We start from the raw sequence: 14,103 nt of genomic DNA, 5'->3' as shown, positions 1-14,103 counted from the left end.
GGCTTCAATTTTGCCAGCTTGCAGGGTGTTGGTTATTTTCAGTTCCCAGGGATAGCTGGGTATCAACTATATTTCACTGCACATTAGTAGCAGGCTACTGTAACAACGACGCAGAAAGGAAGCAGGTGCAGATCGTGAGTTTAATAATAATGAACATAGAGAGTAATAAAACAAGAGCAGCGTCTGGAAATTAAAACAGAACCAATACTACCTGATGACTCAAGTAGGTGAGGGCTAAATGAAGGGAGATTTAATCAGGGTGGTGATGAAGTCCAGGTGCGTTTAGTGATGGAGAGCAGGTGTGCGCAATGTGGGTTGCCAGGACTGGTGGTTAGTCGACCCGGCGACGTCGAGCGCCGGAGGGAGGGAGCAGGACTAGGCTTGACATCTAGTCATAGAAATATAATTATCTCATATTGAGTGTACTCATGAGTGTGCTGTCTGACGGACTTTTCTCATTCTAGTAATTCCCTATTAATCCCATTGCACCTTCAGTAGCAGAGTACAATCATTGAGATACTGTTAAGTGTAATGTTCTAGTCATTCTATTTCTATGGCTACAGTAATAATGTGCTGCTGTAGGCTGCTGTAGCACTGCCTCTTGAATGCCTTCCAATAAAGGAAAGAATATGATGGTCAGATACATGTAAAGTAGAAAGGAGCTCCTCCATAGCACAAGCCTGTGTTATTATTGGCCAGCTAAAACAGGCCCTCGGTACAAGGGTTATAATTCAGTGGAGTAGTACAGGCGTCGGTTGCACCTGTAGTGTCTTATTTTCCACTGGGTTATGCAAGGCAGCTCTGTAACACACTAATTTTATCTGATACAAGTTGTTTTTCATATCACCACGACCACCATCACCCACCCAACTTTAGCACTTAAATTGAAAAATAACCTGGTTTGAATGTTGACACCATATGATCCAGTAGTTTAAACAGTTGTTCCATCAATGTAATTTCAACATAATCATCAGAACAATGTATACGTAGAAATTGCGTTGAAGATTTCACATAGAAAAATACAAATTGTTTTCATTCTATATTCATTATACACTGCGTATACAAGACATTAAGAACACCTGCTCTTCCCATGACATAGACTGACCACGTGAAAGCCATGATCTCTTATCACTTGTTAAATCCACTTAAGTCAATGTAGATGAAGAGGAGGAGACCGGTTGAAGAAGGATTTTTAAGCCTTGAGACAATGGAGACATGGATTGTGTAGGTGTGCCATTCAGAAGGTGAATGGGAAAGACCAAAGATTTAAGTGCCTTTTTTACAGGGTATGGTAGAAGGTGCCAGGTGCACCAGTTTGTGTCAAGAGTTGCTGGGTTTTTCACACTCAACAGTTTCCTGTGTGTATCAAGAATAGTCCACCACCCAAAGGATATCCAGACAACTTGACACAACTGTGGAAAGCATTGGAGTCAACATGGGCCAGCATTCCTTTGGAACTCTTTCGACACCTTGTAGAGTCCATGCTCCAACAAACTGAGGCTGTTTTGAGGGCAAAATGGGAGGGTGCAACTCAACATTAGGAAGGTGTTCATAATGTTTGGTATGCTCAGTGTATACTGGGTGGTTGAAATTATGCTGAATTTAATATTTAATTAGACATACAGTACAAGTCAAAAGTTTGGACCCACTTACTCATTTAAGGGTTTGTCTTTATTTGTACTTTTTTTCTACATTGTAGATTAATAGTGAAGACATCAAAACTATGAAATAACACACATGGAATCGTATAGTAACGTGTTTAAAAAGTAAAGTGTTTAAAAAAATATCTAAATATATTGATTTGTACACTCTTGGAATTCTCTCAACCAGCTTCACATGGAATGCTTTTCCAACAGTCTTGAAGGAGTTCCCACATATGCTGAGCACTTGTTGTCTGCTTTTCCTTCACCCTGCGGTCCAACTCATCCCAAACCATCTCCATTGGGTTGAGGTATGTTACATCTGCCCCTGCCACGCCCTCTACATATCATCCTGTGTCTCCCTAACCTTCTGCCACTCCCCCATTGCTCTCTCCATTCCTCTCTCTGTGTGGGTGTATCTGATTGTGTGAGTGGAGACAGGTGTGCTGGAGTCAGAACAGATCCCCACCAGCTGCAACCTGTTCCATAATCAAGACCTCTACAAATACTCAGCCCTGCCACTTCCACACTGCCAGATTGTAATCTCTGCGCATTCCATCTGCTCTGACTCTGGTCCCTGTTGTCAGTCTCTCGTTAGTCCTGCTTCCCTGGACCCCCGCCCTACTGCTTCCTTGGATTCCGCTTTGGACCTGTTTACCTGCCCGAGCTCCCCCTGGCCTGCACCCCCCCCCCCCCACACACACTTTTCAATAAATACTTTGGTTACCTTACACTTGTCTCCGCGTCTGAGTCTGCACTTGGATTCACCTGCTCCACCCTGCGTAACAAGGTCGGGTGATTGTGGAGTCCAGGTCATCTGATGCAGCACTCCATCACTCTCCTTCTTTGTCAAATAGCCCTTACGCTGCCTGGAGGTGTGTTGAGTCATTGTCCTATTGAAAAACAAATGATGGGATAATCTATCGCTGTGGAATGCTGTGGGAGCCACGCTGGTTAAGTGTGCCCTGAATTCTAAATAAATCACTGACAGTGTCACCAACAAAGCACCCCCACACCATCACACCTCCTCCATTCTTCACGGTGGTAACCATACATGCACAGATCTTCAGTTCACCTACTCTGCATCTCACAAAGACACGGTGGTTGGAACCAAAAATCTAAAATTTGGACTCATCAGACCAAAGGACAGATTTCCACCGGTCTAATGTCCATTGCTCATGTTTCTTGGCCCAAGCAAGTCTCTTCTTCTTACTGGTGTCCTTTAGTAGTGGTTTCTTTTCAGCAATTCGGCCATAAAGGCCTGATTCCCGCAGTCTCCTCTGAACAGTTAACGTTGAGATGTGAACTATTTGGGCTGGAATTTCGGAGGCTGGTAACTCTAATGAACTTATCCTCTGCAGCAGAGGTAACTCTGGGTCTTCCTTTCCTGTGGCGGTCTTCATGAGAGCCAGTTTCATCATAGGGCTTGATGTTTTTTGCGACAACACGAAGTTCTTGACATTTTCCGGATTGACTGACCTTCATGTCTTAAAGTAATGATGGACTGTCGTTTCTCTTTGCTTATTTGAACTGTTCTTCCATAATATGGACTTGTTCTTTTACCAAATAGGGCTATCTTCTGTATACCAACCCTACCTTGTCACAACAAAACTGATTGGCTCAAATGCATAATGATGGAAAGAAATTCAACACATATTAACTTTTAACAAGGCACACCTGTTATTTGAAATGCATTCCAGGTGAAGCTGGTTGAGAGAATGCCAAGAGCGTGCAAAGCTGTCATCAAGGCAAATGTTGGCTACTTTGAAGAATCTCAAATATAAAATATATTTGGATTTGTTTAAAACTTTTTTGCTTACTACATGATTCCATATGTGTTATTTCATAGGTTTGATGTCTTCACTATGTTTCTACAATGTAGAAAATAGAACAAATAAAGAAAAACCATTGAATGAGTAGGTGTGTCCAAACTTTTGACTGGGACTGTATGTTATTTGACTTAGTCTATGACGTCGAAACAATAACATTGATTCAAACATACCATTTTCCTATTTAAAACCATTTGTTTCCTTTTGTTTAGAATTTGATTAGAATTATTTGTTATCTTTTTAGGCCTTATCAATAATGAATTTAATCTTGCCTATTGACAACGTTTGGCATGTCCATGCTCCGCCATAACGCAATTTACACTAGGCCTAGCCCCTATATCAGTGTGCATGAGATTGAGGCCATGCAATTATTTAGAACAATGTGGACTGCAAATGGACTCAAGTTAGCCTATTTAGCAAAGATGGGATAGGTCTATAGTTTGTTATTTTGTTTCTGTAAGCCATTTAACAAACTACAATGGACTAACATTGGAATTTGAGTTAATTCCAAGGCAATACATAAAAAACTGTAAATACACAACCTGAAGCAACTACATATTTCGCCTTGGAGCACGTTCTGATTGGCCAGTGATGGACCTTGAACTTATAGCACTATTGCCTGCGCTTAGATTGACCATTGCGTTAGGTTTATTAAAATATTAAATGGTATTAAAATGCGTTATCTGTCCATTCTCTCAGCATTGTGCCAAGATTTCCTAGTCCTTCCATGTATTAAAGAGAGCTATTGTTTCAAAATAATGTCATCCTTAGTCAATCATTTTACTTTGGCTATAATGATGAGTTAAATTGTTTCACCAACCAGATCTGTACACTTGTAAGATACAATACAGTGTAGGCTGTCATTGTAAATAAGAATTGGTTCTTAACTGACTTGCCTAGTTAAGTAAATGTTAAATAAAATAAATAAAAATTAAATGCCTGCCTGACTACCTCCGGATGTGGTCAGAAAGATCTGATTACAATTAGTTCACAATGTGTATTTTGATTGTCTACACCTGTCGAAAAATGTGGACACAATCAGAATGTTGACAAGATCAGGACAAAGGACGCATGTTAGCACCAGGCTTTGTCATCTGGGTTCAGGAAGAGAGTGAGGATGTTGGTTTATGGTTAATGTAGGGTGATTATTGAGATTTTTGTCTTTAATCTTCACTGATTGAGACTGCAATGTCCTTCAAACACTCCGGCTGTGTCATCCCCAAGGCTTACATGAAAGGTTCCGCATCAGTGTGTGTGTGCGTTTCCACGTGTGTGTGTGTGTGTGTGTGTGTGTGTGTGTGTGTGTGTGTGTGTGCGTGCGATCCCACTACAACTGTTTTCTACTAAAATACATACTGCATATCTCCCGTCAATCACAGAGACACACTTCCTCCTGGTAAGGGTCAGTGTCCTTTGTCTATAACCCCTGATTATAAATGATCTTGTTTCTATAAACAAGTTTCCACATCGGTAAAAGCAGTGATCAAAGTGTCTAAAAACAATGATGAAGTGTTGAAAGATGCATAGTACTGATTTACCATATGGACCAGAATGAGAACAAAAACAGTTGTCATCCCACTCAACTTTAAACTGAAGTAGTCTTTGATTGGTGTTTAAAACCAATAAACAATTAAATCCACAAAATGACTGGTGGTACGCACACAAAGGACGTTTTTTTAATGCATTTATTTCATGCTTATTATAGCAGGCAGGGGTAATTTTAGTGCTAAAATAAAGGCATAGAAAAGGTAGCTATGGCATAGTAATCTATGACGATGATGACTGCAAATGGCACATATAAATGTATGTGTAAGTGTGCCATTTGCAGTCGTCATCATCATAGGTTAAGCTTTTTCATTTTATTTCCCAAACAGCTTTATTGTGCACAGTGTACATAATTTACTGGTCAGTTTCAGAATATATTCAAAGTGGTCAAACTCATCGTCATACACTCTCTAGGTTACAATGAGTTATGACAGGGCATGCAACCTGGATTGAAATGTTACACAAATGTAAATTTAACAAAACAAGAAGAGAAACTAAACAGGGCAGCCGAACGTTGTGATCTGGTTAATGAACTCATCGATGCCCAGACAGACATTTCTGTAGTCTCTGGACGTGCACTCTTGTTGTGAGGGCCAGTACTCTATCCATGTCTGTTCTCCTAGGACGTACTTGTACTGCAACAGTCCCCTATCCTCCACTCTGTGCAGGTCATCAGACTTCCCCATAATCATATATGTTTTCCCCTGCTTTAGGCCCAGAGCCTCTCTACAGTAAGATAGTCCCATGAAGTCACGATTGCTTCCCGCTATTACCTCATCAGTACCTGGCTTGACAACGTCATCGATCTTCATGGTGTATGTATCTACGTGTGTCGTCAGCTTAGAGTCCACCACCGTAGCTTTGTAAACATAATCCAGTCCCGCGCCGCAGGCTTTGTCTATGCGGTTGACATCAGGCTCATCTTTCTTCTGCATACTGCAGCTCTCTTCAGCACACGTGCACACGTCTCCAAGACACAGTCTGCTCAGAGTTCCACCCTCCCTCTTTGGGTGGTAGAACTTGACACAGTGCTTTTGGTTGTAGTATTCGTATACAGAGATGGCAGCAGGCTGTAGAACTCCTACTTCCTGTACTCTGTGAATCTTAAAGGATATTCTGTCTGCTAACTTATGGGACACCTTGTCCAGATAGAGGATGAGAGATCCTCTTTCAGACAGAACTTTGTCCATCTCAAACTTCTCTATGTAGCGCTCCCTCCCCTTGGACAACATTTTCAGATCACCTATGTCTACGATGAAGCCGGTCAGCAAGCCGATGTCCAGGATAGACATGGTTGCATCTCTCTCTGAGTTACGATACAACACCTCAACAGTGAGCATAAACGACTCCATGGCATCCTCATGGCTTGTTTTGTCCATCTTAGTGAGGGTGACAGAGAGGTCAAAGCTTTCACAGTCACTGGCGTTCTCTTCTGGCAGGGCATAGTACAGTGTCACCACCGACAAGGTGGCCTCACCATTTCCTGAGGCTTTTACTGTCAAGTCCTTGTCTATGGAGTTGACCTTGTCTGTACGAGTGTGGAACTGGTTCTTGTTGTTGATGGACCACTTGGTGACTGATGCCCTGCCGGCCACCTCTAGGTTGATGTTCAAGTCAATGTCTTTCAGGTCCTTTACGTTGCTCCAATACTCAGCCACAGCCTGGAACACCATGATGGTGGACTGTGTGGATCCGTATCCCCCTCCCACTTTCTTCTGCTTGTTAAGCCACCTGACTATTGGGCCGGCCTCTTCGAAGGCCTTCACCTTGACCAGGGCAAGCAGGGCATACGAAGTGGCCTCCAGCGTGTACTGGTGACCACCTGGGACTGGCCAGTGGTCCAGCTGTGGAGAGGCGAACTTCTGTAGGGTCTCCTTTTTGAGTTTCCCTGCATTGGCCAGAGCATAGGAAGTCATAGCTACAGCATAGGGGTTCGTGAGGTGGGGAAGACGCTTCTCGAGGTACACTACTGCCTTATCCATACTGCCTGGTAGGCTGTTGACAGACTTCTCACACAGTGAGCTTGCTTCCTGCATGGCGATGAGAACAAAGGCTGTCATAGATGCATCACTGTCCGAACCCCTCACGTTACCCGTCATCTCTGAGTGGTAGACAGGAGCAAACTCATTGAAGATGCCGTCTGGCTGTTGTGTGTTCAAGATCAGCCACTTGACTGCACTACATAGCACATTTTCCTGAACACTGATCAATGTACTGGACATGGCAAACACCTTGACTACATACGCTGTCAGCCAGGTGCTGCTCTTTGTGTGGATCCAGGCAGCGTAGGAGCCATCTTCTTTACGGTAGGCCAGCTCACGTTGGTAACCAATGGTGATGTACTTGATGGCTGTGTTCCTTCTGTCCAGGCCAATATCCTCCCACTTTTTGGTGTTGTCCAAGTAGTGTGTAGCAATGACAGGCAGGGTCATGTAGATCATGTTCTGTTCCCCACATCCGACTGGCTGAACTATCAGATTGCCCAGAGAGTCTCCACTGATGGCCTGCTCCACCAGCACACTGGTCTGCTCTCCACCTGTCACACTGATCAGTGTGTCAGCATCAGAGTTTGGCACCTGGTTCCGGGGCACTCCACTGGGTATGTGTGCCGTCTGCTCACCACCATGTTTAACCGGGTTCAGGAGTACGTTGTTTTCCTTCTTGATCAGCACTCCCTCAGCCACAACGCGCAGGTCCCTCTTCACACCGTCATTGCTGCCAGAGTTTTTCACTGATGCCTTGACCTCAATGGAGTGCAGGCCCAGCTTCATAGGGATGATGACATAGGGGACAACCCGGGTGGACATGGCGTCCATGTTCACTTCCTGCCTGTACTTACCCTTCTTGCTTGCCGAGCTGCACACCTCGCCATTCTCTATCAGCTCAACACGCACAGTGATGGGGTCTTCGCTGTAGTTGTGGAGGATTGCTTTGACCTCCAGCTGTTCATTGCGGACAGCTGAGTAGGGCAGCTTTAGGTCAATAAAGAAATCCTTTAGAACTATCATCTCAAATGGATCTGCCACACAGATGCTAAGAGTTTTAGACAGGCTGATGGCTGTTATCTGCCAGGTTGTGATGGAATCTTTCAGGAAGTTGTTCTTTGTTATAGACGTGGTCTTGCAGTGCTTATCTTGGGCGGTGCATTCAGGAAGATTGGTGTCTTCCCACATCCAGCTCTCAGGGAACTGACTACGAGACACAATGTCTTCAGACCGCATGAAAGCATCATCATCCTCCTCTTCACTGCGTGAGAGCAGCAGTGCATCCTGTTTGAATTCACCCTTTTTTGTGGCCATCTCATTGCAGCAGACGAGGAAGGCTTGGATGCAGACATCCCCATCTATGATGTACTGGGCCCGTCTGTCACAGGTGTACCCCATGGTGTTGTCCCTCATCCCGTCCACACAACACTCCTTGGCCAGACCATTGTACTTACTGGCCATAGTAGTGATGACGTCACTGATGGTCACTGCTCGTCTCCGCCTGGAACTAACAGGACAGCTGGGGTCTGTTCTGATCCCAGTCCCTTTAGCGGTGTTGGTCTCAAATACCAGACCAGCATCGTAGAACACCCCCATATTGTCTGCTCCCCCTCCAGCTGTACATCCTGTATCATGCTTCTCTATGGTGTCCCAGATCTTGGTCTGTGTGAGACGGTGTTTGTTGTTGAGAACGTAGACTCCCTTGTCTACAGCCACCAGTCCTACTTTAGCTCCCGGGTCTCCAGTGATGGTCAGACTGAAAGCCTTACGAGGCTCATAGGATGCCTTGGGCCTGGTCGCCGTCACTTTCAGCGAGCCCATGCAAGAGACCTTGACGTCAACCCAGACAGAGTCTGCCACCAGGTCATCTGTTCCCACATGGTAGTACGCTATGATGCGGAACGACGGAAGCATTTCCTTGGAGACGGGCACTGACAGTGTCACCAGCGCATTGCCCTGTCTTCTGAATCTGCCCACTTTCACCAGCTGACCTCTACTCAGGAACATGTATGTAAGGTCATGGTTTTGTATGGTGAGGGGTCCCAGGTTCAGATTAATCTTAATGGGGTCTCCTATTTTCAGCTCATTAGAGTCAACCCCAACATGGAGGAAGTTCCCGGTGGAAGTTGTGTAGGGGAGAGCCTTCATGGTGGCCTCCGCCTGTCTGGTTTGGAGGATACCCGGGACCTTGGTCTTCACAGTGATTGGCAGCTCTTTGGCTGATGCCATGGTGTTAAGTGTAACTTTGGCAAAGCCATTAGCCCTGGTCACCCCTTTAGCATTATCTGGCGCCACCTCAATCTCCACTTCATTGGCTGGAGAGTTGTCGGGATTCGTAATGTAAACCGAGACATCAAAGGGCATGCCAGGTTTGAAGTATTTGGGAGTTCTCTTGAAATGGATGGTGTATGGTGAAGTGACGATCTGGATCCCTCTCTTCTCTGCCTCTACCATCTCACCCCCACCCTCTGTTAACACGCTGACTGATACAAAGATGGATTGTTTGACCAGATTATGGATGTTTTCGAAAGTCTGTGTGATGTGTTCCTTTTTCAGACAAGCCACTCCTTTACCTTCTCTGATCTCTACTCTCTGCAGAGAGGCGGGGAAGCTCTTTTTTTCATTCTCTGTTGTGATGACACCAAACACCACATAGCCTGTCCCTGTCACTTTCTTACCATATAGATAACTGGCAGTGATGTCAACGGTCAAGTCTTTGTCGTCGATGTAGAAGAAGGCTTTACCTGGGGTCAGACTAACTTCGAAGCTGGGCAGAACATACTCCTTGACCTCAAAGTCAGAGGAGAAGGTAATCTGAGGAGTGCTCTGGAACCTCGCGACCACATGCCATGTCCCGAAACTGACGATCGCAGGGAGAATGAACTGTCCAGATTTGACTCCCTTATCTGGGTTGACGATCTCCCTGAAGATGGTGATGTTTTCAGGAGTCATGATCTCCACAGAGACTGCGATCTCTTTGTTCTTGGCAACTTCTTTGTCCTCAAATATCTCCCTGGTCAGAGGCTCCAGGCCAGGAGTCATAGAGAACACTCTGTAGTAGACAGGGCTGGCCGGTGTGTAAATGGTCTTGTCAGTCTGGATGAAGATGTATCCAGACTGGAAGGAGACCAGGACAACCTTCTCCAGGAGACGGTCAGGGAACTGGGCCTGCAGGACCACATACTGCTTCTGCTTGGGGTCATCCACAAAGTGGTCCCCCTCTGGGATGACCAGTTGTGTCATAGCCTGGAAGTTGTTTGCTTGATCCAGAACCACTGATTTAGAGACCAGCTCTTTGCTCTGCGTAGGGTGGTTTTTCACCATGATCTTAACATTCAGGGGACCTCCTGTATGGTCTTGAGACTCCACAAAGATGTTCTCATTACTGCCCACACGAAGCAGGTTAGGAGCTGACAACACTTGTAGAGCAGCTCCATCAGATAAGGTAGGTAAGGAGAGGGCTACAACCAGAGCGGCCTGACACAGCAAGTTGCCGACCCACATCTCCACCACTGATTTTGGGTCTGTGATAGTGCCTTCACTCTCCAACCCTGACTTTTATCCTGTCTAGGGTTAGCACATTCTGTGGGAGGAGTTCCAGTGGTGACTCCCCCAGGGGGTGTGTTACTTCCCAGCAGTAGAGTTGGGAAACCAGCGGTCCTGATAATGCTAGTTGGAAAGTTCACTGTTAAGCAAAACAAACAGCACAAAATCTATCAGAGAGATATACAGGCTGGAAATGTACTGTACCTGTGGAACCTCTGTGATTTATGTTAAACCACTGAAACAAACAATTTAATCAAACAAAATTGCAAAAAAAGTTATATTATTTATCAGCAAATGGACTTGGAATTGCTATTATCAAATCCGAAGCTAACTAACTCGATTAGCTCAGATCTGGTCTCAAGACAAGTCAGCAGGTCATGTATGATACAGTCACTGTCGAAACAACAGAAATGCCATGAATGCCAAGGAGAGCTAAGTGCATCTCATAATGAGTGTCAACACAACATCAACACCCACATTACAATAGACAGCTCAGTGCATCTCATAATGAGTCGGTGTGAGTCAGCACAACATCAACACCCACATTACAATAGACAGCTCAGTGCATCTCATAATGAGTCAGTGTGAGTCAACACAACATCAACACCCCCATTACAATAGACAGCTAAGTGCATCTCATAATGAGTGTCAACACAACATCAACACCCACATTACAATAGACAGCTCAGTGCATCTCATAATGAGTCAGTGTGAGTCAGCACAACATCAACACCCCCATTACAATAGACAGCTCAGTGCATCTCATAATGAGTCAGTGTGAGTCAACACAACATCAACACCCCCATTACAATAGACAGCTAAGTGCATCTCATAATGAGTGTCAACACAACATCAACACCCACATTACAATAGACAGCTCAGTGCATCTCATAATGAGTCGGTGTGAGTCAGCACAACATCAACACCCACGTTACAATAGACAGCTCAGTGCATCTCATAATGAGTCAGTGTGAGTCAACACAACATCAACACCCCCATTACAATAGACAGCTAAGTGCATCTCATAATGAGTGTCAGCACAACATCAACACCCCCATTACAATAGACAGCTCAGTACATCTCATAATGAGTCGGTGTGAGTCAGCACAACATCAACACCCCCATTACAATAGACAGCTCAGTGCATCTCATAATGAGTCGGTGTGAGTCAACACAACATCAACACCCACATTACAATAGACAGCTCAGTGCATCTCATAATGAGTCAGTGTGAGTCAACACCCACATTACAATAGACAGCTCAGTGCATCTCATAATGAGTCGGTGTGAGTCAGCACAACATCAACACCCCCATTACAATAGTCAGCTCAGTGCATCTCATAATGAGTCAGTGTGAGTCAACACCCACATTACAATAGACAGCTCAGTGCATCTCATAATGAGTCGGTGTGAGTCAGCACAACATCAACACCCCCATTACAATAGACAGCTCAGTGCATCTCATAATGAGTTGGAGTGAGTCAACACAATATCAACACCCCCATTACAATAGACAGCTCAGTGCATCTCATAATGAGTCAGTGTGAGTCAGCACAACATCAACACCCACATTACAATAGACAGCTCAGTGCATCTCATAATGAGTCAGTGTGAGTCAACACCCACATTACAATAGACAGCTCATGTGCATCTCATAATGAGTCGGTGTGAGTCAGCACAACATCAACACCCCCATTACAATAGTCAGCTCAGTGCATCTCATAATGAGTCGGAGTGAGTCAACACAATATCAACACCCCCATTACAATAGACAGCTCAGTGCATCTCATAATGAGTCAGTGTGAGTCAGCACAACATCAACACCCACATTACAAAAGACAGCTCAGTGCATCTCATAATGAGTCAGTGTGAGTCAACACCCACATTACAATAGACAGCTCAGTGCATCTCATAATGAGTCAGTGTGAGTCAACACCCACATTACAATAGACAGCTCAGTGCATCTCATAATGAGTCGTGTGAGTCAGCACAACATCAACACCCCCATTACAATAGACAGCACAGTGCATCTCACTGTGCGCACACGCATGCGCACACGCACACACGCACACACCCTCAGTCAGTCAGTAGTATATTGCAATCAACTAACGCTGAACAAATAGCTGAAAACAAGCTGAAATAATGTACCTATTTACTGATCACCAACTGTCCCTTATTACCAAACTGCCATGTTTACCCCATTATCTGCACAGTCAAGTGCTTGCATAATTTTGTAAGGCCTACATAGCACAAGACCTATTGATAAACATCCACCTGGAAAACTTGGGAATTTTGGAGAAATTACCCCAAAAAACGGCAACCTTAAGTAGACCCTATATTTGGGTCAGCCTGTGTTTGTTAACAGGCCAAACTGAGATACAAATTCCTGTCAATGACGAAATGAACCGTAACCACAAACACTGTGTCAACGTCACCTTTTCACCGCTGGGACTAGCAGGGTTTTGTCTAATGTAATAATTAAACATTCCTGTACATGGACCATTCGATCGTGATAAGGACAGGGATGGGGTGGGCGGGTGGATTATATGGCAAAGTCTGATGTGTGGGGGTTACTCACCAAGGCTACTATAATTAACTACCGTGCCTTCAGAAAATATTCATACCCCTTGACTAATTCCATATTTTGTTGCGTTACAGCCTAAATGAAAAAAAAAAATACAATTCTCACCCATCTAAACACAATACCCCATAATGACATGGTGAAAACCTGTTTTTAGATTTTCTTTGCAAATACATGGGCTGTTTGATATAATATTGAATTGGGCCTTTACTACTATAGCCCATTTATTAAAACTCTAGGAGATACGTATTTAACCCCTTTTATTGGGTAGGCACAAATCTACCTCCATACTTCCATTCATTTTTTAAACTGGTACCGCAAAATTCATTGTGTTCATGAGAGTCTCATCTTTCCAGAGAGTGATCATATTAGTTTGTAGGCCAAACTGTTTAGACGCTACAGACATTTTGTGGGGAAAAAATGATTTTTGGGGGGAATGTCTCAGGGATTTCTGCATAGTGCATCTTTAAACCATCAATAGGTGTTAAGATCAACAACACAGATGTTCTCAATTGCTTCCAAAATGTCCTGCTCCCTTAACCCTCGAGTAAATTTCTGTGGCCCTGTGGAAAACTAAATGGCATAATAAAACAATCCCAATCAAAATCCGTCTGTTAAAGCTAGAGATATCTGTGGTGGAAGGTGGCCGAGCTACAGTACAGCGGTATTTGTCAGTCCATGAGACAATACAAATTATATTCCTCCTCTTTTAGCCGGGTAAATACTGATAGTCTTTTCTTATTATCTGCTAAGTCATTACAGTTATAACTGGCTATACTATTTCACCATAATGAGCTACAAGTTTCAACTCTATTTATCAAAATGTACGTTTAGAAACGTACCACTAAAAAGTACCACAATGATTGTCCATATAGCTGTGTCATGTTATTTGCACTGCTGCTGAGTAAACCTCCAATTGTTCTCCACTATTCCGCCTGCTAAAACCTCCCCCCATCCCAAGTTGGATTGTCATCCCA

The 14,103-nt window shown here is 44.2% G+C and overlaps 1 protein-coding gene across 1 annotated transcript; it reads right to left on the bottom strand.

The window, feature by feature from the left end:
* Positions 1–5,123: 5,123 nt before the first annotated feature.
* On the bottom strand, positions 5,124–10,529 carry LOC135520095 (complement C3-like). The gene has a single exon (XM_064945427.1). It carries the CDS (start codon positions 10,501–10,503, stop codon positions 5,509–5,511), a length of 4,995 nt encoding a protein of 1,664 aa, XP_064801499.1. The 5' UTR covers positions 10,504–10,529; the 3' UTR covers positions 5,124–5,508.
* Between the last annotated feature and the right edge of the window lie 3,574 nt (positions 10,530–14,103).

Source organism: Oncorhynchus masou, chromosome 29, assembly GCF_036934945.1.
Source record: "Oncorhynchus masou masou isolate Uvic2021 chromosome 29, UVic_Omas_1.1, whole genome shotgun sequence".
Taxonomy (NCBI): Eukaryota; Metazoa; Chordata; class Actinopteri; order Salmoniformes; family Salmonidae; genus Oncorhynchus; species Oncorhynchus masou.
This window is presented reverse-complemented; position numbering and strand designations above follow the sequence as displayed.

Excerpts from the sequence above, each read along its gene's own strand:
- LOC135520095 (XM_064945427.1), bottom strand. The coding sequence starts at position 10,503 with ATGTGGGTCGGCAACTTGCTGTGTCAGGCCGCTCTGGTTGTAGCCCTC.